Source organism: Artemia franciscana, chromosome 1, assembly GCF_032884065.1.
Source record: "Artemia franciscana chromosome 1, ASM3288406v1, whole genome shotgun sequence".
Taxonomy (NCBI): Eukaryota; Metazoa; Arthropoda; class Branchiopoda; order Anostraca; family Artemiidae; genus Artemia; species Artemia franciscana.
This window is the reverse complement of record NC_088863.1, coordinates 56,748,591-56,775,796: the sequence shown is the minus strand read 5'-3', so window position 1 is coordinate 56,775,796 and position 27,206 is coordinate 56,748,591. Positions and strand designations below refer to the sequence as shown.

Genomic DNA, 27,206 nt, shown 5'->3' with positions numbered 1-27,206 from the left:
CAAAATATGGTCAATAGGCTTTTTGAATATATTCAATAAGCCTTAAAAAAGCTGTTTGGCAAATTCAGACCATAAAGCTGAAAAATTTGACGTGAACTTTATCAAAATAGGGCAATATGTAAAGGTTTTATTTGCTACCTCCTTTAAACTTTTCTACAATATGTGTCCAACTTGGTCACATAGATAGGAGTGTGAGGGGCATATTATGACCTGTACATTTGAGAAGTTCCTGATAAAAAAATCTTTTTTTTTTAAATGAAAAGAAGTAAATGACTCTTTTCACTAGGAAGTCTTTTTTTCACAACCACCTATTTTAGTCTTAACTAAAATGAAAGGAGGGAAATCAATAGGAGCTATGAGGGAAATGTAGAAGAGGGGGATAGTAAATTTCAAACCTTTGGTTAAGCGTTTTGAGCCACAAAGATGAAAATACGGCCTTTGTAATGTATTCAAGAGATTCCACTGCACAAATGGCACTGAAAAGTGCTACCAATTCGAATGATCGTTTTTTCTTGTTTTCGAGGTGAGCTACTGTAAGTTTCTAGATTAGGATTCTGACTATAATGATTCTAATGGTAAAGTTTATATTTAGTCCTCTGCCATTTTTGAAAGATTTTAAAATATTGTTTTCTTTTAAATTTTCGATAATTTATTTTTGGAATAAGTTTTTATTATTAATTTAAACCCATGTAATGGTTTTCTTTTTTGAATATCCTTTAAATGAAAAATTTTCTCTCATTAAACAGTTTTTTTGACATGTTGATGGATTTTTGATTATTACAGATTATGTTTGTTGTTTACTAAATATCCAAAGCAACAGATAGACACCGATAAAATTCTTGTTTCTGGTGACGTTCATTATGCTATTTTGGAAATTTTTACAAAGAGGAAATTCTTATTGCGTCTCATACCAAATATCAATAATTCCATTTATCTGAAAACAAATTAGATGATTCAATATCTAATTTAAGGCATGTTTATATTTTACTAATGTAAAACAGTTCAAAATAGGGATGATACCTTTTTATTGACTGTGAATAGATATAAAATTATTTAACTGAATATTTCGAACACATATACAGTGTTCATCATCAGCAGTAAAAAAAAATTGTTTTTTTTTTACTGCTGATGATGAACACTGTATATGTGTTCAAAATATCCAGTCAAATAATTTTATATCTATTCACTGTCAATAAAAAGGTATCATCCCTATTTTGAACTATTTTACTTTCGTCATGGAAAGGCAGTGTGGTCTTCCAAGTTATCTACGTCGTATATATTTTACTAATTAATGGAATTCCAGTTCACAGCTTAAACATGTTTTAAAATTCAATGAAAGTTGATGTTTTTCAAATGAATAAGCTAAGATAAGACAACGGATTTGCCAATCCTGCCTCTTATATGACAAATTTTGTATTTCTTCAGATTGGTTTTCAAACCCCTATTCTAGGAGGAATAAAGTTTAAACTAGCTTAAAATTTTCTCATTTAGTTCATCAAGCTTCTTATTTTTCCGTTGATTTGAGGGAGAAAATTCCACTTGTCAAGTTTATAGTCATAATTAAGAAAAAACAACTTAACAAAATCGCTGGATAAATATAATGACTAGATATATGAATGAATTGCTACATAATTACTCTATATATAAATACAAGCTTATGAATCTTAATTTCACATTGATTTGCATACAAAAATATAATAAAGGATGACTTAAAATATTTAAAATGAAATGGCACTTTTAACAACGAAAGTTTTGTTCGATTAGCTCTTAATACATACTGGATTCCGTTAATAATAAAACTCTGTACAAACATAAATAATGCCAGATACGAGGAGAAAATAAGGTGATGTTCGTAGTCAACCATCACGTAGAAGGGTGTTTCTTGGAAAAAGCTCAATAGACAGATGAGCTTAAGTTAAAGGTTTTCAAAAGCCTTTTTAAATGAAAATTCTTATCAAGCAATCAAATTTTTGCTAATTCTCATTCACCGTTTACCAGGCGATTCCTATAATGCTAGAAAAGGAACTGTTCGTAGTGGTAATAGGATTTCCTAGCGTTTTATTGCTGCTGATTTTTTAGTAAATTCGGCAAATGATTTGCAGACTGGCTACAAAGAAAACTAACGATAATTTTCAGAAATTTACTTTGTTATTTGAAGAAACGACCTGAAAGGATTTAAATATACAGCTGGTTCTTACAGCCAAGAATGAAGCAATTTTTATATTAAATTTTACGATTCAGAAGAAAAATAAGTAGTGAAGAAAGGAAAGTGTATTTTACAGTTGTTAATAAACGCAGGTATAACATCTGCAAATGGAGACAGCAAATAAGTCTTCCATGTCTCTGTTCAGAATTAAAACAAAGGTGTCTATTATCCGGGCCACATTACAGACTTACTTGTGGTTTAAATTAGCATTAAGTGGATAAAAATTGGAAATATTTCCCTATCGAAAAAATGCCAGGTTTTATTTCAAATTCAAGATTTAGGAGTCGAACAGTGTTCAAATTTCAAATATAAAGTTAACAATCCGAGTAGAGACTCATGAAATAATGTTTGAAAGCGGAAAATGCGGAAGATGGCATTGATAAACCATAATCAGGAACACATTAAGGTTGGAAAAGTTTAACGTTCAAACCAAGAAAAAACACACATCATTAACAAAGTTTAGCTTTTATGGACAGGTATATCTATGATTTGGCTCTGAAATAAGTTTTATGTCAAAATTAAGGACTTCTGAAGTAAACGATGCATAAAATATTAAGTCAATTAATGAAATGGAGCCATATCTTTTTGAATAATTATCAAGAAACCAGTCTGAAGAAACAGTGGAACAGCATTTCAAAGAAAGACATTATTCTAGCATCTTTTTTACATAACCATCGCGAAAGTACTATTTTTTCCTATGAAACATTTCTGCACAATACTTAGTTACATATTTTCACTCTAACACCTAAAGACCGTATCTAACATTTTACAAATTCTAAAATAGCCAACCTAAACCCTTTGATAAACTGCTAAACTGGATCACCAATGCAATGAAAGCTTAATAACACTTTGACCTGTTTGATCTGCATTGCCCTGCCAAGAAGAGCTTTGCGAATGGTTTAAAGCTATCACTTCAGAAATATAAACGTATCAGATACAACTTAGAGGGGTGACAGTGATGGTGTCACTAATAAAAAATATTACATGATTGTTGGCAATATAACTAAAACTGAAAACCATTTTGTCTCCTACAAACTAAACGAGTCACTGAGAAACCACATGTCTTTTCATCTGATCATTATGAATAATAGGAATAAGATATTGTTGGAATTAATGAATTATTATTCTTTCAAGGGAAGTAATTGCTTATCGTGAAGACGCAAGTTTTCGGTGATGTCACGTCTTTTGAAGATGGTTCCAATTTAATTCTTGATTAGAAATATAAAACATTACTTTAGGTATTTTTCCCTCATTCAGTATTAAATGTACTGATCTTTTGTTACTCCCAACCTGATAAAGATAAAGAGTAACACGTACTAAAGTTGAAACAATACAACTGGATCAACAAGAAAAGTTGAAATAATATAACTTATGTTCAATATCGCAGCATTAGACATACAGCATTTAGTACAGTAACAATTGCCATTCCTTGGAATATACAATCTGATCCAGATCCTGAAAAAAGATTTAAATAGATGTTAACAATTGTACTCTATAATTAATATTCTATATATTGCAGCACGAAAACTTTGATTTCCTATATAAAATACTAACATATTTTTTCAGCCAGTGTTCATGCACATAGAGATTAACCGTTTTAAAACCACCAACTTCGTACTTGAAATCACCTGATATAGTACCATCACCATCATTGGCTTTTTCTACAATTAGTCATGACTTGATGCCCTTGATGCCCTTGACGTACATTCTAACTTCTTTTCTTTTTCTTCTTTTTTTGTAACGTCAAATATTAGACTAACAAAAATTTATTTCAAGGGGATGTGAAATTTTAGGTTGGGTCTAAATTAAAAAAAAAAGTGAAAAAATATAAAGTTTAACCTTGTTGTTAGGGTGAAAACTTACCCTATCATTATAGAAAAAGAGGCTTAGAATTTCTCACTAACATACAGTCCTACCGTTTTTGGCCATGGCAAAATAAGATAAATCAGTGCAAACTTTATTTTGGAACTGGTTAACCTAGATTTTACAGTTTTTGTACCATATCCCAGCGTTTGAGTTTTTGATAAACAGCAATACAGTGTGCTTGGTATTGTATCTGACAACTGTCCTGTGGATGTTATCGATTTTTTTTGTTGTTTTTTTTTCTACAAAATTCACGCAAATGCAGTCCGACTAGTATCAAACTGGTAAAGGCATTACTAAAAAACAAAACTGTCGACAAGAAAGATGCTGAATCCCAATGAAAGATATTTTTGTATGTAGTGTCTGAGTACCAAAGGGTGGGCCCTGAAAACAAGTAATTCAAAAGCTCTTACGTCTAAAATAGAGCTCTCTTCTGTCTGTTTTTAACTAGAATCGTTGTCAGAACAAACAAATTTTAGCTAGTTAAGCTTTTCAGTTGCTTATTTTCTGATAATGTCAGAAAATGTGGCACGCTCATTTTTCTTATCTTAGCTTTAATATGATCAACAACATTATCATTTGTCGTGAATTTAATCGTAATAGCACTCCCAGGGTAGCCACAAGTAAGGAAATTTATCCCCCCCCCCCCGGGACGACTACCTTTCAGAGTAAAATGCAGTACATTGGGTCTTATGTCCAAATATGATTTGTGATTTAAAATCTGATAATTACTACATAAATTTCATACAATAATCTTTTGTGTATAGTAGTGCTATTCATGATAAGTTTTTTGTTATATTTCCCTCTTCAAGGATTACAAAGAAGGAAAAATAGACGAACAAAAACAGAGTTTATTACCTATTTTCCTGTTTTCTTTCCCAGGTGGGTATTACCCACTTTACTGCGACAGAAGAGATGACATAACAAGATAAAAACAGATTTGCTAAATGGTACAATCGTGGAGCATGTATAAATTTCTTAAATACCATTCTGTAAAGCAAAGAAGTTTCTTTCTCTTGTGAGTAAAGATTACAAAAACAAGACGTTGCTAATTTATTTACTTTTTTCTTCGAATAAAAGAGAAAGCGGTATAGCCTTTTAACGAAACACTATTTTCTATAGTAAGGTAAGGTAAAGAATATGGAAATTGGACTTCACAACCCCTACCAGTGCTTCTATAGTGTTTAAAATAAATAGAATAAACAGGAACACAGAAGGGGATAAATAACATTGAATTTATTCGAGAGGCTTTTCTTTAACTCAAAAATTATTCGCAAAAATTAAACACGGTTAAGTTTCTATGTGACCCTGCAAGTAAATTTGGTCAAGCAAGTTCCAAATTAGTTCAAAGATTCCAAAATTTATCTTTTATAAATAATTTATAAAAGTATGTAAGAATTTTTCAATGGTTACTTTTATTTAAATATACAGTAAGCTCTCGATTATTGGTGGAATTGGGAGGATAGCAACACTGAACTATTGGGTTCTGTGGATAATCCAAAGCCGACCAGCCATTAACAAGAAAAGTCTTGTAACCAGTTTTCACTTAACTAATTATTCAACTATTGTTAAAGTATCCTTATACTCGTGTTTATATTTTGTCTTTTTCTGCTCATGGATCGTGAAATCAGGTAATTCTGACTTAATTAGACAAGCCAGAACTTAGTATTGCAATTGTGTATATACATAACATATGACAAACCAGAAAAATAAATAAATAAATAACAGAACTAAATAGCAGAAAAAGGAAACCGACAATGACGCTTATATTTAGGTAAGGACCTCCACCAAGCCGTATTTAGTACTCAAAAGAAAAAAAAGAGGAAAAACTAATCCTTTGAAGTAAACTCAAACACAAGAAAAGAAACACTAAGTAAAAAAAAGAGAATTAATAATAGACCATTCACTAATTAGATCAAGGAATGAATTCTCTGCCTAGCGTTTGACTTATCATGCCTATTGACTTAATTTTCATTATAAATGTGGTCAAATTATCTTAATTTAAGCTGATGAAAAATGTCATTTGAATCTTTTAATATAAAATTATTGTAATATTAAGTAATTAATATTAAGTTATATCATTTCTTAAAATATAACGGATCCTTGAAGTTAAAGTAAAAACCTGGTCAAAGCTAAGATTATTGGCCTCCGTTTTTTTTTAAATAGGCTTTTTTAATATATACAATAAGCCTTACAGGCATGGGAAAAGGGATGGGGGAACTAATAGTAAATTTGAGAAGAAAAACATAAAACATAATGTCTGACTGAAAACTGTATATTCGTGTTATAATTAGAATTATGAAATTAACAAATTTAAATGTTTTCGTAAAAAGGCTAAACATTCCTGTTATTGAAAACTCAAACTTATTATAAAATGTAGCCTATTACTTTTTATTTTTAACGTGAAAAACATGGACCATAGCAAGTACATGTCTTTGGTAAGAACAATACAACTTTCATGAGCAGTACACACATTTTAATTAATGTCAAAGAGCCGGTGGTAAGCCTTTCACCTAGATAAAATTGTTATGTCAGGTATATTTCGTTTAAAATTCCATCCTGAAATAAATTTTATTGTTGTAACTTTTATTCTTCTTACCTATCTATAATTTTTTTTTTTGAAACATCCCATATGAAACAATTTCAATTTTAATTTTTTTTTAGAAGATGTGGTTTTTAATTGTCTAAAATTACGCTGTGTGCTAACAACAAATTTTAAAAGGAAAAAATTAAATTATTAGAATTTAATTTAATCATGTTTTGATGATAATAATTTGGTAATTTTAGCCCCAATCTCAGGATTAGTTATATCATCATCGATGCACTGGCGTCGACTTAGCTAAGAGAGATCGCTTCTTCCATGTATTGTAGTTTTTTAATCTGTTTTCACATTTAAATTAGTAGTTTGTAGTCTCATCATTTGGAATGGATGGTAGTTTTTTATTACCTTATTATTCAGAATGGACGGTCCTATAAACTTGGACTATGCCTTATCCAATTATAAATTAGCCTTTCCTAGTTCCTTTTTAAGGACTGGGATCGCTGAGTGGGTAGTCTTCGGCTAAATAAATATCCTGGGCCACCATCTTAGCCCTAGAAAACATTGAGTAAAACTTTTGAGACAGCAATTTTAAGGCCGTGATTAAGTGAACTTGAAAACATCGAGGTTCAAAATTGAAGTTAGGGTAGCCTTCTGTCTCTCAATTCTCTAGAGACCGCCGATTGTCAAAAACCCTTCAAATAGCGCTTATTCATTGGCGGAAATAGCAGTTTAATTATATAAGCTTCTCAAACTTGTCGCTAGGGGTGTTATCGGCGATCTGAAACGATTCTTTCTGGCAAAAAACTTGTAAAAATTTCAGGTAGCTAAAAATATTCTATGAGACAGTTCGAAAACAGGAAAACATCGAAAAATGGTTGCAATCATCTTACAGGCTATCGTCTTCTGCTAATGATAGTACCGATTTTGTTCTAAAAGCAATATCCTTCACAGAGCACACTTGTGAAAAAGAGCTAGACATTTTCTAGGATTTCTAAGCAATTAGAGGAAATGGAGCAAAATTATAGCAAACATTTTGTAGCATATTCAAGAAGCTACGGCCTGATATTAAAAGTGGTATCTTCCGCCAATGAATACTCGAGTACTTTTGAATATAAATTTTCAATTTTAACATGGGATTGCCGAGTTCCATCAGTTTACTTAATCACAGCCTTAACCATATGGTAAGAAAGGTTTATCCCAAGGTAAAAATATTTTCCTCCAACGGTATTACAATAAGGGCGGCCATAAGGGTAACGTTAATCAAACCATGCAAAAGACCACTATGGAATAGTAGCTTCAGGTACGTATTTTAATAAAAAGCTGGACGGACGTATTACACCTGTTTTCAATTAGAGTCCTGTAGGGACTTTTTAACGTTTTTGGAAATTAAGCCTTTTATTTCAAAGTGAACTCCCGAAAACACAACTTTTTCCCCTTTTTGTCTCATTTATTTTGTTACTAATATTTTTTCTCAACAAAATATGAAACTCCAATTGTCATACTGAAGTCCACAATCAAAATACATTAACAATGTATTTTACAAACTGAATACGAAACGAAGTTGGAGCTTGGTGCTTAATGTTGATGCGACATTTGATAATAATATTGCAATGTAAAAAAAGTAGCCGTACATGCCAAACGTGGTAGGAGTAGTCGTACATTGTATGGCTATTCCTATCACGGCAAGTCCCACCACGACTACTACTCCATATTTTTAATATTAATAAACATGAGCTATTGTTAGAATCAATCGTATTCACCAACATCATTACTAAGAAATCCAAAATTAATACTAAAAAAAGGGCCCTCAAAACCTCTAAATGCCAAGACTCCAGACATTTAAAGGGTTATTTAATTATTCTCAGGGTAAGGATTTCATAGTAATCGTTCTTATGACCCTGTTTCAATATCTTTGCAGATATTTGTTTTGATAATTTTCCCATTTACATAAAATGATTTAAATAACAGCATCAGCCGACCAAATTCACTAAAGAAAACTAAAAACTAATAAAAAAACTAAAAAAACTAAAAACTGAAAAAGAAAAAACTAAAAAAAGGAAAAAAATAAAAAATAAAGGAGAAAAAGAAAACTAAAAAAACTAAAAATAAAAATAAAAAAACTAAAAAAGGTAAAAACTACAAAAAAAAATAAAAAGAAAAAAAAAACTAAAAAAGCTAAAAAAAGGTAAAAATCAAAAAAACTAAAAAGAAAAAAAAGGAAAAAAACAAAAAATTTATTTCATCATATACCAATTCAAAAACGAATGTATATACAGACCGGGACACCGGGATACAAATGACGACCGGGACACCGGGAATATGACTGACGAAATTACAGACTGGGACACAAATGACGACCGGGACAAAGGGAATATAAATGACGACCGGGACACTCAAAGAGATATTAATGACAGGGACACCGGGACACAAATAACGACTGGGACACAGGGAATATAAATGACGACTGGGACACAGGGACACAACTACAACGGGGACGCCGGGGGGCACAGGGGGGGGGGGTATATAAATGACGATGGGGACACAAGGAATGTTTGATTAGCAATCACCGTCAACAAAGCTCAAGGGCAATCATTAGAATAATGAGGTATAGATCTGAATACGGATTATTTTTTCCATGGACAATTATATGTTGCATGTTCAAGAGTCGGTAAACCTGACAATCTATTTATATGTAGAGGCAATGGGACAGCGAAGACAGGTGGGACACAGGGACACAACTACAATGGCGCGTAACTAATATGGCTCGTAACGACTTACGCGCGCGGGGGGGCTTGAGGGGGGACACGAAGCGCCCCCACCAACTAGGTGTTAGGGTGGCACGAAGCGCCACCCCAACAGCTAGTATCTATATATATATATATATATATATATATATATATATATATATATATATATATATATATATATATATATATATATATATATATATATATATATATATATATATATATATATATATATAAATAAGTTGTTTGTTTGTGTGTCTGTCGACTGACGTCATGTTTGTGTGTCGACTGACGTCATTATAAGGATTGAGCTGTATGTCGTCATGAAGTTGTTCGTCGACTGACGTCATGTTTGTCGACTGACGAAATTACAGACCGGGACACAAATGACAACCGGGACACAGGGAATATAAATGACGACGGGGACACTCAAAGAGAAATTACAGACTGGGACATCGGGACACAAATAACGACCGGGACATATAAATGACGACCGGGACGCTCAAAGATAAATTACAGACCGGGACACCGGGACACAAATGACGACCGGGACACAGGGAACATAAATGACGACCGGGACACTCAAAGATAAATTACAGACCGGGACACCGGGACACAAATGACGACCGGGACACAGGGAATTTAAATGACGATCGGGACGCTCAAAGAGAAATTACAGACTGGGACACTGGGACACAAATGACGACCGGGATACTTGGAATATAAATGACGACCGGGACACAGGGACACAACTACAACGGGGACGCCGGGGGCACAGGGGGATATATAAATGACGACGGGGACACAGGAATGTTCGATTAGCAATAACCATCAACAAAGCTCAAGGGCAATCATTAGAATAATGAGGTATAGATCTGATTACGGATTATACGGATTATTTTTCCCATGGACAATTTTATGTTGCATGTTCAAGAGTCTGTAAACCTGACAATCTATTTATATGCACAGACAATGGGACATCGAAGAATGTTGTATATTCGCAAGTTTTACGTAGTTAAAAACATATATATATATATATATATATATATATATATATATATATATATATATATATATATATATATATATATATATATATATATATGTATATATATATATATATATATATATATATATATATATATATATATATATATATATATATATATATATATATATATATATATTTATCTATATTCACAGGTGGGACACAGGGACACAACTACAATGGCGCGTAACTAATATGGCACGTAACGATTTACGCGCCCGGGGGGGCTTGGGGGGGGGGGGGGGGCGAAGCGCCCCCTTCAACTAGATGTTGGGGTGTTGGTTTGAAATAAACAGAATCCCTAAAACCTTTAAAACGAGTGATTAGGGTTTTATTACTTGCAAGTATTTATTTTGTTATTACCTAAACAATAATTTTCTTAATTAATATCCCTCAACTTCTGATTATGCTATTTGTTTATGAGGAAACAGTTTTTGTTACTATTGCTACTGTAAATATTAACTTTGAATGACGTGTAAGGCGCAAAATATAAGCTAATATCCAACAGATTTTAGGGCCAATGAACCAAGGTAATGACACTTAGCTTAAATTACCAATAATATTGAATTTCTACCATTGTTTCTTATTGGTCTTTAACTGTGCTGATGAAATATTGTAGAAGAAGAAAAAAAATCAACTAAACGTTGGTACGATTGACGACGACCACCAACTTTGCACGTCAAATCATTGCGTTATTAAAAAAATGTTAAAGAATAGAGTTGGAAACTGTACAAAGAATATAGGGCGTTAATTATATACTTAATTTTTAATGTGATCAGAAATGCTTACACTGTGTTGCCTCAGAGCTGATATTAAGTTAGTAATGTTAATTATGAATTCTTATATTTTAAAATACTCATGCAATTCTAGTAAAATACTATCAATTCTTATAAATTAAAATTCACAGACCGGCAGTTTTTGGGGCAAGACAAGGGTTTAGAGAAAGAAGCACGGTGGTGAAGCTAAGCTTTTGGAAAGCATCTTACCAATATTGAAAAACCAGCATCTTGAGTCCTCGCTAGTCGGTGAGACTTTTGCGTTGGCCTTGTGTTCTTGTAAATTATACGAAGACCTCATCGCAGCTGGTTCTGCGTTTCTTTCGTCACTTCGCCAGTACAGAGCTGCCAAAGTTGCTAAGCACTTAATTTTAAGTCCTCCATGCTTGAAATGTTTTTGCCGAACTTTAAACTGAAGCCCCAAAGTTATGGACTGAAGCCCAGTCTCTTGAACTTCTTCTAAGGGATACTGACGGAGGTAGCTACGGTCAACCTAAATTTATGTAATTATTGAGTATTTTCTATTAATAAAGTACTCATTGAAAGCAATAGGAGAATAAAAGCAAAAACATAATTCGATTTAGTTACTGGTTTAGTATTGACTAAGTAGTATAATGTACAAGCAGCTATGCTGTACGAATATGAAATTTGACCTATTCGGGGGGAACCTGGATTTGTTTCAACATTTGATGTTTCTATTTGAGCAAAAAAGGCTTGAAATATCGATGTCAGGAATCACAGAATGAGTAATGGTTTAACCCAAAATAATCTGATCAAAAGCTTGCCCAAGTTTTATATTGAAGAATATTGAAGCATGTCTAGCTCTCTCTGGAATCGTTGAACATCTCAAATATGGACAATAGCGTATAAAACAATAGGCTGACACAACCGTTTTATAAGAAATCATTTTCTTTTTATTACAGAATAATAACAAAAATACTGATAAAATCTAATAATGAAACCCGTATGAAAATGAAAAATAATAAAATTGTTGTTAAAATCCAAAAATTTGCTATTTTGGAAATTATTTCCAGATCACCCCATTAGATCTAAACACGAAAGTCATATAAAATGTGAAAGCAATAACAAGAGAAGAAAAAATTTACGATAGCTTTCGATTCTAAAAGAGTGTCTAGAATTGCCTTCTCCGTACTATTACCATAAACAAACTCACCCATAAAAATTTGAGATAATATCTCTTGGCAGAAAATAAGAGAGGTAACATTTGGCAAACGGTAGATAAAGAAGGAAAAAGCAATTACTGATGGCAAGCCATTGGCACAACTTTCTTACAAATATTTAGCTTTGCCTTATGTTCATTTTAGGTTATGGCTTACTATTCCTCCTAAGAACCTTAGCATTTTGTTTAGTCTGGTAATCTTTTATCTTTTCTCTTCCTGTTTTGCTTCTTTGCAATTTAGAATAAAAAGATTGATCTGCTAAAATATAAAGTGCTTAAAATCCAGCACAAAAATCCAGAAAAGAGTTTGATGACAAATTAAGACTAAATGGTCTCGTTAGTCTGCAGCCTAAGATTAAATTAAATTTTGTCTTCAAGAATTACAGCATATATGCCGATTTTACCACACTCCACCATAAGAATGTATCTTTTTTGATGATTCCCAAATGAAAAAAACCAAATCACTAAATTTCACAGTTCAAGCAATATTCAGTGGCATAAAAAAGGTCATAATTGTCATTCCTACGGTTTGATATAGTAGGGATTATATTAAATATCATTATTTTAAAAGCACTAAAAAAACATTTACTTGAAAAATTAGTTTTCTTCCACACTCAAGAGAGGAAAAAATGAGGTTGAAAAGGAAAACAAAATAAAAAGTAACTCCCATAACTTATGTACTTCCAAACGTTTTGCTGAAGTGGTTATTAGCGACGAAGAAGACACTGCCTTTTCATCACAGACATCAAAAACAAGAAGAAACAATAGGGAATTCCTTTCGTAAGACAGTGGAAATCTAATTTGAACGAATATTTCGGCCCTAGTCAAGCGGCTGTCCTCAGCAAAACATAAATATATAAAAGAAGAAAAACTTACAACAACATACGACCAACCAAATACGTCCTATTGTTCTTCTTGTTTTTGATGTTTGTGTATGGAAAGGCAGTGTTGTCTGCATCGTTATTTACGTCTTTATTATGGGGAGCAGTTGACCAATGATATATTTTATTTTATTGGCTTAGGCAAAAAACAAGCTAGTATTATTAACCAACATAAATTCTTAGAATCTTGCAAATTTTAAAATCTTATTCCCAAGTCTTAAAGATTCAAATTACACTTATATACCCGAAAATAAGAGCGATTTGCTCATACATCACAATTAAAAACATTCATACATATTATTAAAGACAAAAAACAGAAAAGATACACTATTTCCTCTGAAAGAAAACCTTTAGGAAACTACTTATTTGAAAATTTCTCTTCTGTTGATTTTTGCCAGGATGCTAGATTGGAAAGAAATGTGTTTAGTCATGATTTCCGCACATCAAGGGAACGACTTATTAAGAAACTGGACAACCTGAGATATGAATCTTCGATGAATAGCCCTATTTATACTCCATGATTCACACCTAGACTGGCTGTTGCTAATCTGTCCTCCAGAATGCCGGAACCATCGAAAATTCAAACTTTCGAAAAGGTTCAAAATTCTCTTTTCTTCCAAAACAAGCTCCTATGGCAGAGTTAGTATCCTCTCTAGAGTCTTCTTTGCACAAATTTTATACATATATTTCCATCCCAGGTGAAGTTAGGGCTAGTCTTTTTGATACCCTTTACAACAATAAAAAAAAGTTAATTCTCCTACCAGTATAAAAACAGATACTCTGCATGACTTAAATATTCTTTCAAATCCCCGCAAAGACCCGTCCATCATTATAATTGAATAAAAAAACAAATTTTTTAACTGCAAGTGAGGAGCGACATTAAAATTTAAAACGAAAGGGGTTGTCCCCTCCTAAACGCCCCGCTCTTTACGCTAAAGTTTGATTCTTTCTCACAACTCTAGTTTTTAAAACAAAAAAAAAACTCTAGCGTAAAGAGCAAGGCGTTGAGAAGGGGACAACCTCTTTCATATACGGAATAATTTCTGTTCGTTTTAAGTTTTAATCTCGCTCCTTACCTACGGTTAAAAAGATTGTTTTTTTATTTAATTTCTGAACATTTTGAATTAATGCATGTTTGGATTTTGGCTCACCGCACATGAATAAATAAAACGAAATTTGCATATTAATTTTTTTTTCTAAATGGCTTTCTCATAGTTTTCATCGGACGATTTTGATAAAAAAAAAAGTGGAGGAGGAGGCCTAGTTGCTTTCCAGGTTTTGGTTACTTAAAATACAACTAGTTTTTTTTATCTTTTTACGAATGTTTTTGTTAGTAATAAACAGACGTACCTTACGAATTAACTTACGTAACGGACTTCTATATTTGTGTATTTTTATTACGTATATGAAGTGGTTTGCCCCCTCGTCAATACCTTGCTCTTTACACCAAAGCTTGAATTTTGTTCAAAATCTTTAAGAATGATCCCTGAATCACAAAGGCCGTAGAATGAAAAGTTGAAATTACAAAAAATACTATAGCGTATTGTGGAGGCATTGTGGAGGAAACGAACCCCCTTATGTCACGTAATATTTTATGTTTGTTTTAAGTTTTAATGCTACTCATTACTTCTAGTTGAATTTTTTTTTATTGTTATATTTTTAAATAATGCTAGAAAACCCTGCCCCCTTTATGGAAATTCTCTTCCTTCATGATAAATTCTTCTATGGAAATATCCTCCCACGTAACCACCTCCCCCCAACCCACCCCAACCCCAACGAGAAAAGTCCCCCTCGAAACGTCTATACACTTTATAATAAGCATTAGTATACGTAAACAATGGTCAAAGTTTGTAGGTTGCAGCCCCTCCCCCTGGGACTGTGGGGAATTAAGTCATTCTCAAAGACATAGTTATTTGGTTTTCGACTAAGCTGAATAGAAAGGCTATCTCAAAATTTTGATCCGGTGACTTTGGAGAAAATATTCATGGGAGGGGGCCTAGGTGCCCTCCAATCTTTTTAATCACTTAAAAGGGGCACTAGAACTTTTAATTTCCGTTAGTATGAGCCCTCTTGTGACATTCTAGGACCACTGGTTCGATACGATCACCCCTGGGGAGAAACAAACAAACAAGCACACATCTGTGATTTGTCTTCTGGCCAAAAATACAAAATTCCACATCTTTGTAGATAGGAGCGTGAAACTTCTACAGTAGTGTTCTATGACACTCTGAATCTGATGGCGTGAATTTTGTTAAGATTCAGTGACTTTTAGGGTGTGTTTCCCCCTATTTTCTAAAATAAGGTATATTTTCTCAGGCTCGTAACTTTCGACGGGTAAGACTAAACTTGATGAAACTTATATATTTAAAATCAGCATTAAAATGCAATTCTTTTTATATAAGTATTGGTATCAAAGTTCCGTTTTTTAGAGTTTCGGTTACTATTGAGCCGGTTCGCTCCTTACTAAAGTTCGTTACCACGAACTGTTTGACTAAACCAGCTAAAAACAATTCTCTGGTTGTCATCGATACATCAAGTTATGACAGAAAAAGTTGTTCACATCTAAATGACAAAACTACATATGTAACTATAACCCAAGATCATACTGATCAGTTTGCTAACAAAATTATAAATGAATTAAAACTCTGAAGCAAAATGGTAAAATTACTCCACAACTGTATAATAAATTTTTCCTTCGGGGTAGCTTTTGTCTAAAATCTTATCGTCCACCAAAATTGCAGGAGCAAGGCATTCCCTTAAGGCCCATTGTAGCTTGTACGAAAGCCCTCAACTCCATTATTGGAAAATGGGTATGTACAGCCTTCGAACCTTTGCTTTATTCTGAAAAACCCTGCATATGTAATTCGGCAGTGAGAACCTCAAAAACGTACATATCTCAGAAAATACAATTATAACTATTTTTGACATTGTTTCTATGTATAGAAATGTATCTGATGCAGCAGTATCTTAGCAATTATTAGAAAATAAATATAAACGAAAATTATCATTTAATAGAAATTTTTAGCAATAGGAATAGATTGCGAGGTCTTAATGACCTTTGTTCAATTCTGTAACAAATATTTAATGAATTTCCAATCCCGTAATTCCTTTTAGCAACAAATTAATGGTTTAACAATGGATGTACCTCTCTCCAAGCTACTGGGGAATATTTATGTAGAAAAAATTGAAAATTGGACATTAAATTCATATTTCTTGAAGCATATCTTTGGGGACATTACATGGATGACGTAATTCCACTTTGGAACTATGAGGAAAATTAACTTAGAGGTTTTTTAGATCACTTTAATACGTATGGTATAAATTTACAGTTTACCTTAGAAATTGAAGTTGCAAACAAAATCTCATTCCTAGATGTGCTGATTATTCGTACCTTAGATAAACTCAATTTTATTATTTACAAAAAACAACACAAAACAAATAATATTTACATATTAAATCAAACCACCCCGCACAATTTAAAAGAGATGTAATCTCTCTTGTCGATCGTACCCTAAACATTTGTTCTGATTCCTACATCACAGCAGAACTAAACTTTATCAGGTACTTACTTTTTGGAAATGGGTATCATATTTTATTTATTAACAATACAATTAACTGTAGACTGAAAAGACACTTGAAAATGAAGAGACCTGGGGGAATATTCACTAAATGCTCTATGCACAAATTTAATTAAAAACGATCTTACAAAATATTTTAAAAACCAGTCTTGTTTCATCTCACTTTATTTATCAGTCCTGGTTGAACTCCGCCGAAGTAAGGATGCTGGGACTGTTAAAAAAAAATCATTTTAGTTTTATTGGTCGTAGGTCTATGTTGTTGTAAGTTTTTCTTCTTAAGTTTTTAATATATTTATGTTTTACTGAGGACGACCCTTGGACATACGGCTGAAATATTTATTTACATTAGACTTCTACTGTCTTACAAAAAGAATTCCTTTCTCGATTTTGATGTTTGAAGTGGTTATTAACCGCATTAACCGTTATTATAGACACACAGCGTAATCTTTGTCCGTTATCAAACAGTTCGTGGTAACGAACTGTAGTAAGGAGCGACCCGGCTCAATAGAAACCGAAACTCTATAAAATGGAATTTTGATACCAATAGTTACATCACAAGCTACGAGGCTGAGAAAATTTGCCTCATTTTAGAAAATAGAGTGAAACACTCCATAAAAGTCATACAATCTTAACGAATATCACACCATCAGATTCAGCGTGTCAGAAAACCTTATAGTAGAAGTTTCAAGCTCCTATCTACAAAAATGTGGAATTTCACATTTTTTGCCAGAAGACAGATCGCGGATGCGTGTTTTTTTTTTTTTTTTTTTTTTCCAGGGGTGATTGTATAGACTGAGTGGTCCTAGAACGTCACGAGAGGGCTCATTCTAACGGAAATTAAAACTGCTAGTGCAAGTTCTTTTAAGTGTCCAAAAAATTGGTGGGCACCTAGGCCCCCTCCCACGCTTGGTTTTTCCCAAAAGTCACCAGAACAAAATCTGAGATAGTATTTTATTCACCATAGTAAAAAAACCTAATAACTATGTCTTTTGCGACGACTTACTCCCCCGCAGTCCTCGTTGGAGGGGCTGTAAGTTACAAACTTTGACCTATGTTTACATATAGTAATGATTACTGGGAAGTGTACAACGTTTTCAGGGGGATTTTTTGGGTTTAGGGGGGAGAGTTGAGGGGGGGAAGGTTATGTGGGAGGATATTTCCACGGAGGAACTTTTCATGGGGGAAGAGAATTTCAATGAAGGAGGTGCAGGATTTTCAAGCATTATTTGAGAAAATAATGAAAAAATAAATATGAAAAGTTTTTTCTACTGAAAGTAATGAGCAGCATTAAAACTTAAAACGAACAAAAATTATTACGCATATAAGGGGTTTACCTCTTCGTTATACCTCACTCTTTACGCTAAAGTATTTTTAGTAATTTTAACTATTTATTCTACGGCCTTTGTGATTCAGAGGTCATTCTTAAAGAATTGGGACAAAATTTAAACTTTAGTGAAAAGAGCGAGGTATCGATGACGGTTGAACCCCCTCATATACACAATAAAAACATACGAATATAGAAGTTCGTTAAGTAAGTTAATTCGTATGTTAGGTATTTTTTTACCATTGAAAACGTTTGTAAAAAATTAAAAGTTCTAGTTGCCTTTATAAGTAATCAAAAAATTGGGGGGCAACAAGGCCTCCTCCATCGCTCCTTTTTTCTCAAAATCTTCCAATTAATTGCAATCAATTAATATTCAAATTTCGTTTTAATTATTTATGTGCGAAGAGCGAAGTTGAAAACATGCATTAATTCAAAAACGTCCAGAAATGAAATCAAATAAAACAAGTTTTTTAAATGAAAGTAAGGAGCAACATTAAAACTTAAAATGAACAGAAATTACTCCGTATAGGAAAGGGGCTTTTCCTTCTCAAGGCCCCGCTCTTTACGCTAAAGTTTCTTACTGTTTTAAAAAGTAGAGTTAAGAGAAAGAGTCAAACTCTTTCTGAAAATACTTCATTTTTTCTATTTTTTCCGAATTAAAGGGCCCCCCACTCCGCCAGATGATCAAATCGGGGAAACAACTATTTCTAGTTTAATCTGGTCTGGTCCTTGGTACGCCTGGCAAATTTCATCGTCCTAGCTTGCCTAGAAGTGCCTAAAGTAGCAAAACCGGGACCGACAGACCGACAGAATTTGCGATTGCTATATGTCACTTGGTGAATACCAAGTGCCATAAAAACTATCTTAAAACAGGACGGCCGAGTAGCACTGGAAAAATTTGAGGATAACCCATATGGAACATAATACGGCTTCAAAGCTTTCATATATTGTTACGCGGACTAAGAGTCTCTCGCGAACATTATTGTGCATATAGTAAAATTTAGTAAATATAGTAAAATATATTACATAGTAAAATAATAAAATTAATGTAAAATGAATAAATAAATTCATTATAGAAGTAAAAGGACATTAATTTTAAAATCTATAATGGGTTTGTTGATCGGAAGGCACCAACTGCCATTCTTACCCCGCACACCAAAAGGTGTAAATCCGTCGATGCAGGTGTTACATGGTGGGAGTTGAGCTCTTCCTGAATTAAATTAAAAAAAAAAAGTTTTTTAACTGCAAGTAAGGAGCGACATTAAAAATTAAAACGAACAGAAATCTTTCCTTTTGTGAAAGGTGTTGTCCCCTCCTCAACGCCTCGCTCTTTACGCTAAAGTTTGATTCTTTCTCACAGCTCTACTTTTTAAAACGATAAAAAAAATTTATATATCGAATAATTTCTGTTCCTTTTAAGTTTTAATGTCGCTCCTTAATTTCAGTTAAAAAACTTGTTTTTTAAAAATTTTATTTGTGACCTTTTTCTAATTAATGCATGTTTTGATTTTGGCTCACTGCACATGAATAATTTAAACAAAATTTGCATATTAATTTTTTTTGGCTAAATGGATTTCTCATAGTTTTGCTCAGACAATTTTGATAAACAAGGGGTGGGAGAGGAGGCCTACCGCACTCCAATTTTAGGTTACTTAAAAAGGCAACTAGAACTTTTTATTTCTTTTAGGAACGTTTTTAATAGTAATAAATATACATAACTTACGAATTACCTTACGTAACGAAATTTTATATTTTTATTGCGTATATGAGGGGGCTCTCCCCCTCGTCAATACCTCGCTCTTTACATTAAAGCTGCAATTTGGCCCCAATTCTTTCAGAATGACCCCTGAATCACAAAGGCCATAGAATAAATAGTTGAAATTACTAAAAATACTATAGCGTAAAGAGTTAGGTATTGTGGAGGAGACGATCTGCTTATATACGTAATGATTTCTGTTCGTTTTAGGTTGTAATACTGTTCCTTACTCCCTCCTGAAAACCCTTTTTCTTCGTAATTTTCTTATTGTTTTTTAAATAATACTAGTAAATCCTGCGACCCCTTCATGGAACTTTTCTTCTCTCATGATAAATTCCTCCATGGAAAGATTTTCTCCGTAACCACCGCCCTTGCCCCCCCCCCCTTTAACGTGAAAAAGTCCCCTTGAAAACGTCTATATACGCCCCAATAACCGTTACCATATGTAAATAATGGTCAAAGTTTGTAACTTTCGGCCCCTCCCCTGGGGACTGTGATGGATTAATTCGTCCTGAAAGACATAATTATTAAGTTTTTCGACTATGCTGAACAAAATGGCTATCTCAAAGTTCTGATCCAGTGACTTTGGGAAACAAATGAGCGTGGGAGGGGCCCTAGGTGCCCTTCAATTTTTTTCGTCCCTTAAAAAGGGCAATAAAACTTTTAATTTCCGTTAGAATGAACCATCTCGGGACATTCTAGGACCACTGGGTCGTTACGATCACCCTTGGAAAAAAAACAAATGAGCACGCATCTGTGGTCTGTCTTCTAGAAAAAAAAAAAAATACAAAATTCCATATTTCTGTAGATAGGAGCTTGAAACTAGGAGCTTGGAGATTGGAGATTGGAGCTTGATGAAATATGAAAAGAAATCCTTAAGCTTACTATTCTCTATAATATGCTATTCTATTATACTATATATACTATACTATTCTTAAGGTTCTATGACTTTTAGGGGGTGTTTCCCCCTATTTTCTAAAATAAGGCAAATTTTCTCAGGGTGATAACTTTCGGTGGGTAAGAATAAACTTGATGAAACGTATATATTTAAAATCAGCATTAAAATGTAATTCTTTTGATGTAATTATTGGTATCAAATTCCATTTTTTAGAGTTTCGGTTACTATTGAGCCGGGTCGCTCCTTGCTACACTTCGCTACCACAAACTGTTTGATAACTATTGATTAAGAACTTAATTAAGAAATTTTGAGAGCTTAGAAGAGCATTTAAGTTCAAAATCAATTTTTCTATGTCTTAATTTTCTATTCATTTTTAAATCGTTTCCGAAAAAGATTCCTTGAAAAATGTGAAACTGAAAAGTTTGACTCTTTCTCAAAACTCTACTTTTTAAAACAATTAAGAAACTTTAGCGTAAAAAGAGAGGAATTGAAGAGGTGAAAATCCCTTTCATATACGGAATAATTTCTGTTCGTTTTAAGTTTTAATGTCAATCCTTACTTACAGTTAAAAAAATTGTTTTTTTTTTTTATTTAATTTCTGAACGTTTTTGAATAAATGCATGTTTTGATTTTGGCTCACCGCACGTGAATAATTAAAACAAAATTTGCATTTTTTTTTTTTTTGGTTAAACGGCTTTCTCATACTTTTGATCTGACGGTTTTGATAAAAAAAAAACGGTTGGGGAGGAGGCCTAGTTGCCCTCCAATTTTTAGTCACTAAATAGGCAGCTAAAGCTTTATTTTTTTTTTTACAAACATTTTTATTAACTTACGTAATGAACTTCTATATTTGTATATTTTATTACGTAAATGAGGGGGTTCATCCCCTTGTCAATACCTCGTTCTTTACACTAAAGCTTGAATTTTGTCCCTATTCTTTTAAGAATGTGGAATAAATAGTTGAAATTACTAAAAGTACTTTAGCGTAAAGAGCGAGGTATTGTGGAGGGGAAGAAATTCCTTGTATACGTAATAATTTCTGTTCGTTTTTATTCTGCTCCTTACTTCCAGCTAAAAAACTTTTTTTTTTTCATTTACTTTGTCATTGTTTTTCTTTAAATAACGCTAGAAAATACTTGGGCCCCTTCATGGAGATTCTCTTCCCTCGTGAAAAAGTCCTCCATGGCCTCCATGGAAAGATCCTCCCACGTACCTCAAAGCAAAAAAGTCCATTTGAAAACGTCTGTACAATTCGAAATAACCATTACTACATGTAAACAATGATTAAAGGTTGTAATCTGCAGCCCTTCCCAGGGGACTGCGGGGAATTAAGTCGTCTCAAAAGACATAATTATTATATTTTCGACTATTTTAAACAAAACGGCTATCTCAAAATTTTGATCCGGTAACTTTGGGAAAAAAATGAGCGTGGAGGGTGGTCTAGGTGCCCTCCAATTTTTGGTCACTTAAAAAGGGCATTAGAACTTTTAATTTACATTAGAATAAGCCCTATTGCGACATTTTAGGACCACTGGGTCGATACGATCACCCCTGGAAAAAAAACAAATAAACACGCATCCGTGGTCTGTTTCCTGGCAAAAAATACAAATTTCCACATTTTTGTAGACAGGAACTTAAAACTTCGAATTACGGTTCTCTAATACGCTAAATCTAATGGTGTAATTTTCATTAAGATTCTTTGACATTTAGGGGGTATTTCTCCCTATTTTCTAAAATAATACAAATTTTCTCAGGCTCTTAACTTTTGATTGGTAAGACTAAACTTGATGAAACTTATATATTTAAAATCATAAGAATCAGATTCTTTTGATGTAACTACCGGTATCAAAATCCCATTTTTTAGAGTTTCGGTTACTATTGAGTCAGGTCGCTCCTTACTACAGTTCCTTACCACAAACTGTTTGATACCTTTTAACTATTCTTTAACTTATTTACTCGTCTTTAAAAATTGAAAAAATATTTTTATCACTCAATTTTACTTTATTAAATAGTAAAAAAAAATTAGCGTAAAGAGCGGGGTGTTGAAGAGGGAATAGTCCCTTTCATACACGGAGTAATATCTGTTCGTTTTAAGTTTGAATGTCGCTCCTTACTTTCAGTAAAAAAAATATTGTTTTTTATTTAATTTCCAAACATTTTTGAATTAATGTATGTTTGAATTTGGCTCTCCGTACATAAATTATTAAAATGAAATTTGCATAATATTCTTTTTTTTGGCTAAATGGCTTTCTTTTAGTTTTGATCAGATGATTTTGAAAAAAGGGGCGGGGAAGGAGATCTAGTCGCCCTCCAATTTTTCGATTACTTAAAAAGGCAATCAGAACTTTTAATTTTTAACAAACGTTTTTATTAGTAACAAATATACGTAACTTAAGAATTAACTTACGTAACAAACTTCTATATTCTTATATTTTTATTATGTATATATGGGGATTTCCCCCCCCCCTTTAATACCTCACTCTTTGTGCTAAAGCTTAAATTTTGTCCCATTTCTTTAAGATTGACTCCTGAATAAATAGCCGTAGAATAAATAGTTGAAATTATTAAAAATACTTTAGGGTAAAAAGTGAGGTATTTAGGAGGAGAAGAACCCCTCAGATCCGTAATAATCTCTGTTTGTCTTAAGTTTCAATACTGCTCCTTACTTTCAGTTGAAAAAACTATTTTGTATGTATTTTTTCATTGTTTTTTTTTTTATAAAAATGCTAAAAAATCCTGCGCCCCCATAGTTGAATTTTTCTTCCCCCATTACATATTCCTCCAAGGAAAGGTCCTCCCACACAGCTCCCTACCCTCAAACCACCCCTAAACCAAAAAAATCCCCCTGAAAACGTCTGTACACTTCCCAATAACCATTACTGTGTGTAAACACTTGTCAAAGTTTGTAACTTGCAGCCCCTTCCGCATAGTTCTGTGGTGACTTTGGGGGATTAAGTCATCCCAAAAGACATAGTTATTATGCTTTTCGACAATGCTGAAAAAAATGGCTATCTCAAAATTTTTATCCGTTGACTTTGGGAAAAATGAGTGTGGGAGGGGGGCTAGGTGCCTTCCAATTTTTTGGTCACTTATAAAGGGCATTAGAACCTTTTATTTCCGTTAGAATGAGTACTCTTGCGACATTCTAGGACTACTTGGTCGATACGATGACCCATGGGAAAAAAAACAAAACCAATAATTGTGCACCCGTGATCGGCAAAAAATGCGAAGTTCCACATTTTTGTAGATAGAACCTCGAAACTTTTACTGTAGGGTTCTCTGATACGCGGAAGGCGATGGTGTGATTTTCGTTAAGATTCTATGTATCTAATATATCTTTTAGGGGTGTTTCCCTTATTTTCCGAAATAAGGCAAGTTTTCTCAGGCTTTTAACTTCTGATGTGTAGGACTAAATTTGATGAAACTTATATATTTAAAATCAGCATAAAAATACGATTCATTTAATGTATCTTTTAGTATCAGAACTCTGTTTTTCAGAGTTTCGTTTACTATTGAGCCGGGTCTCTCCTTACTACAGTTCGTTACCACGAACTGTTTGATATGGCTCATTTTTTAGTTTTCAGAGCCTTTTTCACTTGATTTAGGAAAATTGGCTTTAAATTTGCCCCCACCCCCCAGTGGCGTAATTTATTCAAAATCCCGAAAGGGGGGCAAAGTTAGAGCCAGTTTTCTCAAATAAAGTGAAAATGACAGTAAAAACAAAAAAATGAGCCGTTTTATACCCTAAAGATATTATTTCGCACTATAAGAGCACTTAAGTAGCTTAAGAGCAATTAAGTACGTAAAGGTTCTTGATTGCCCTATAAAGGTAAATATGTACTAAAAAACGATCTGTTTTTTTTTTAACTTACTCTGTCTGGTTTATCTATAAACCGAGCAGGTTTACCTTTATTTTGACATGATTTTGGAAGAAACTAAATTTCAGCTGAGGGAGGGGGCAGACTGAGGTCTGGGTGGAACCGAGGTCTGGGAGGGGCAGTTTATAAAAATTTTTTCCCAGATAAGGTCAACATGCCATTGAGTAAAAAATTCTGAACATTAAAATTCGTTTAAAACTTCGGAAACGAGATTTACAGTTTTTCGTTCAGAGAGGTTGTACCAATAAGCAGTGACACATTCATCTCTAGTCACGTATGCTGTCATTAAATATGAATTTTTAGCCTCAGATTTCCAACGTTCCATGAGAGTTACTTAAAATGAATATGGAGGAAGTGATTAGGCCTGTGATCATCCTTCATCGGTAGGAAGTTATGTGGATTAAACTTGCAAAATGAGTTCTGAGGAAATGACAATTTTTCTCTGATTGAAGGACAATTTTTTAAGAGAAACCTTTGGATTTCAGAAATAAAATCAATGCCATAAAAAGTTGCTAAGTGGAAAGGGTGGGAGCATATTTCTTCGTATTTAAGAACCAAATTGATTTATTTTGGAAAACAAATACACTCTTAATAAATATTCTTTCTCGAACTATTATCATAGAAAGGAAAAAGCTTAGGGTAAAGAACAGAGTGGTGAAGGGGAGTTTTTTCTCCCTCGCAGATTCAAGTTAACCCTGAATATGACATTAAAAGCCAACAAAAATCATATAAATAATTTTTTTTAAAGTTAAACTGAAGAATTATATTAAAACAAAAAAAGGCAGGAAATTTAATGTTTATTAGGAGGCTGCACCCTAAATTTCAATTTTTGAAATGTTGCATCTAGGTAAAATGCTGTAGTAAGGAGCAACCCGGCTCAATAGTAACCAAAACTCTAAAAAATGGAATTTTGATATCAATAGTTACATCAAAAGAATTGTATTTTAATGCTGATTTTAAATATATAATATTATAAAACATAAAAATATAATATATATTTTTATAATATATATATATATATATATATATATATATATATATATATATATATATATATATATATATATATATATATATATATATATATATATATATATATATATATATATATATATATATATATATATATATATATATATATATATATAAATATATATATATATATATATATATATATATATATATATATATATATATAAGTTTAATCTCACCTATCAAAGCTTAGGAGCCTGAGAAAATGTGCCTTATTTTAGAAAATAGGGGGAACCACCCCGTAAAAGTTATAGAAACGAAAATCACACCATCAGATTCAGCGTATCAGAGAATACTACTGTAGAATTTTCAAGCTCCAATCTGCAAAAATGTGGAATTTTCTTTTTTTTTGCCAGAAGACAGATCACGGATGCGTGTTTATTTTACTTTTTTTCTTTTCCCAGGGGTGACCTCATTCCCTCGAATGTCGTGAGAGGGATCGTTTGAACGGAAATTAAAGTTCTAGTACGCTTTTTAAGTGAAAAAAATTGGAGGGCACTTAGGACCCTCCCTCGCTCATTTTCCCCCAAAATCACCAAATCAAAACTTTGAGATTGCCATTTTTCAGGACGACTTAATCCCCCACAGTCCCCTTGGGAGGGGCTGCAAGTTACAAACTTCGACCATTGTTTACATATAGTAATGATTATTGGGAAGAGTACAGGCGTTTTCAGGGACTTTTTTATGTTGAGGGGAGGGTCAGGGGAAGAGGGATGTGTGGGAGGATGTTTACTGGGAGGAATTTATCATGAGGGAAGAGAATTTCCATGAAGGGAGCGCAGGATTTTCAAGCATTATAAAAAAAAAATAAAATAAAGAAAGAAGTTTTTTTCAGCTGGAAGTAAGGAGCAGCATTAAACATAAAACCAACAGAACTTATTACTTATATAAGGGGGTCCATCTCGTCCACAATACCTCGCTGTATAGGCTGAAGTATTTTGAGTAATTTCAACTGTTTATTCTACGGCCTTTGTGGTTCAGGGACCATTCTTAAAGATTAGGGACAAAATTCAAGCTTTAGTGTAAAGAGCAAGGTATTGACGAGGGGGGAACCTCTTCATGTACGTAATAAAAATATAAGAAATATAGAAGTTTGTTACGTAAGTTAGTTCGTAAGTTACGTATATTTATTGCTAATAAAAGCGTTCGTAAAAAATAAAAAATTCTAGTTGTCTTTTTAAGTAATCAAAATTAAGGGGTAACTTGGCCTCCTCCCCCACCCCATTTTTTTCTTATCAAAATCGTCCGATCAAAACTATGAGAAAGCTATTTAGCAAAAAAAAAAATACAAAGTTCTTTTTAGTTATTTATGTGGGGTGAGCAAAAATCAAAACATTCATTAATTCAAAAACGTTCAGAAATTAAATAAGAAAACTAATATTTTTTACCTACAAGTAAGGAGCAGCATTAAAACTTAAAACGAACGCAAACTATTCCGTAAATGAAAGGGGTTGTCCCTTCTTCAACGCCTCGTTCTTTACGTCAATTTTTGTTTTT

At 33.0% G+C, this 27,206-nt stretch overlaps 1 protein-coding gene across 6 annotated transcripts in view; it reads right to left on the bottom strand.

Moving 5' to 3' along the window:
• Window positions 1-1,589: 1,589 nt before the first annotated feature.
• Window positions 1,590-27,206, bottom strand: part of LOC136031546 (uncharacterized) — a 611,644-nt gene continuing 586,027 nt past the window's right edge. For 5 of the 6 annotated variants that reach the window (XM_065711218.1, XM_065711229.1, XM_065711224.1 and 2 more), the window contains 2 exons: window positions 11,393-11,675; window positions 1,590-3,661 (listed from right to left, as the gene is read on the bottom strand). In XM_065711218.1, the coding sequence (XP_065567290.1) occupies window positions 3,582-3,661; window positions 11,393-11,675 (363 nt within the window). In that variant the 3' untranslated portion in view covers window positions 1,590-3,581. Of the gene's footprint in view, window positions 3,662-7,016; window positions 7,163-11,392; window positions 11,676-27,206 lie in introns of all 6 variants that reach the window. The other variant, XR_010618532.1, reaches the window with a different exon arrangement.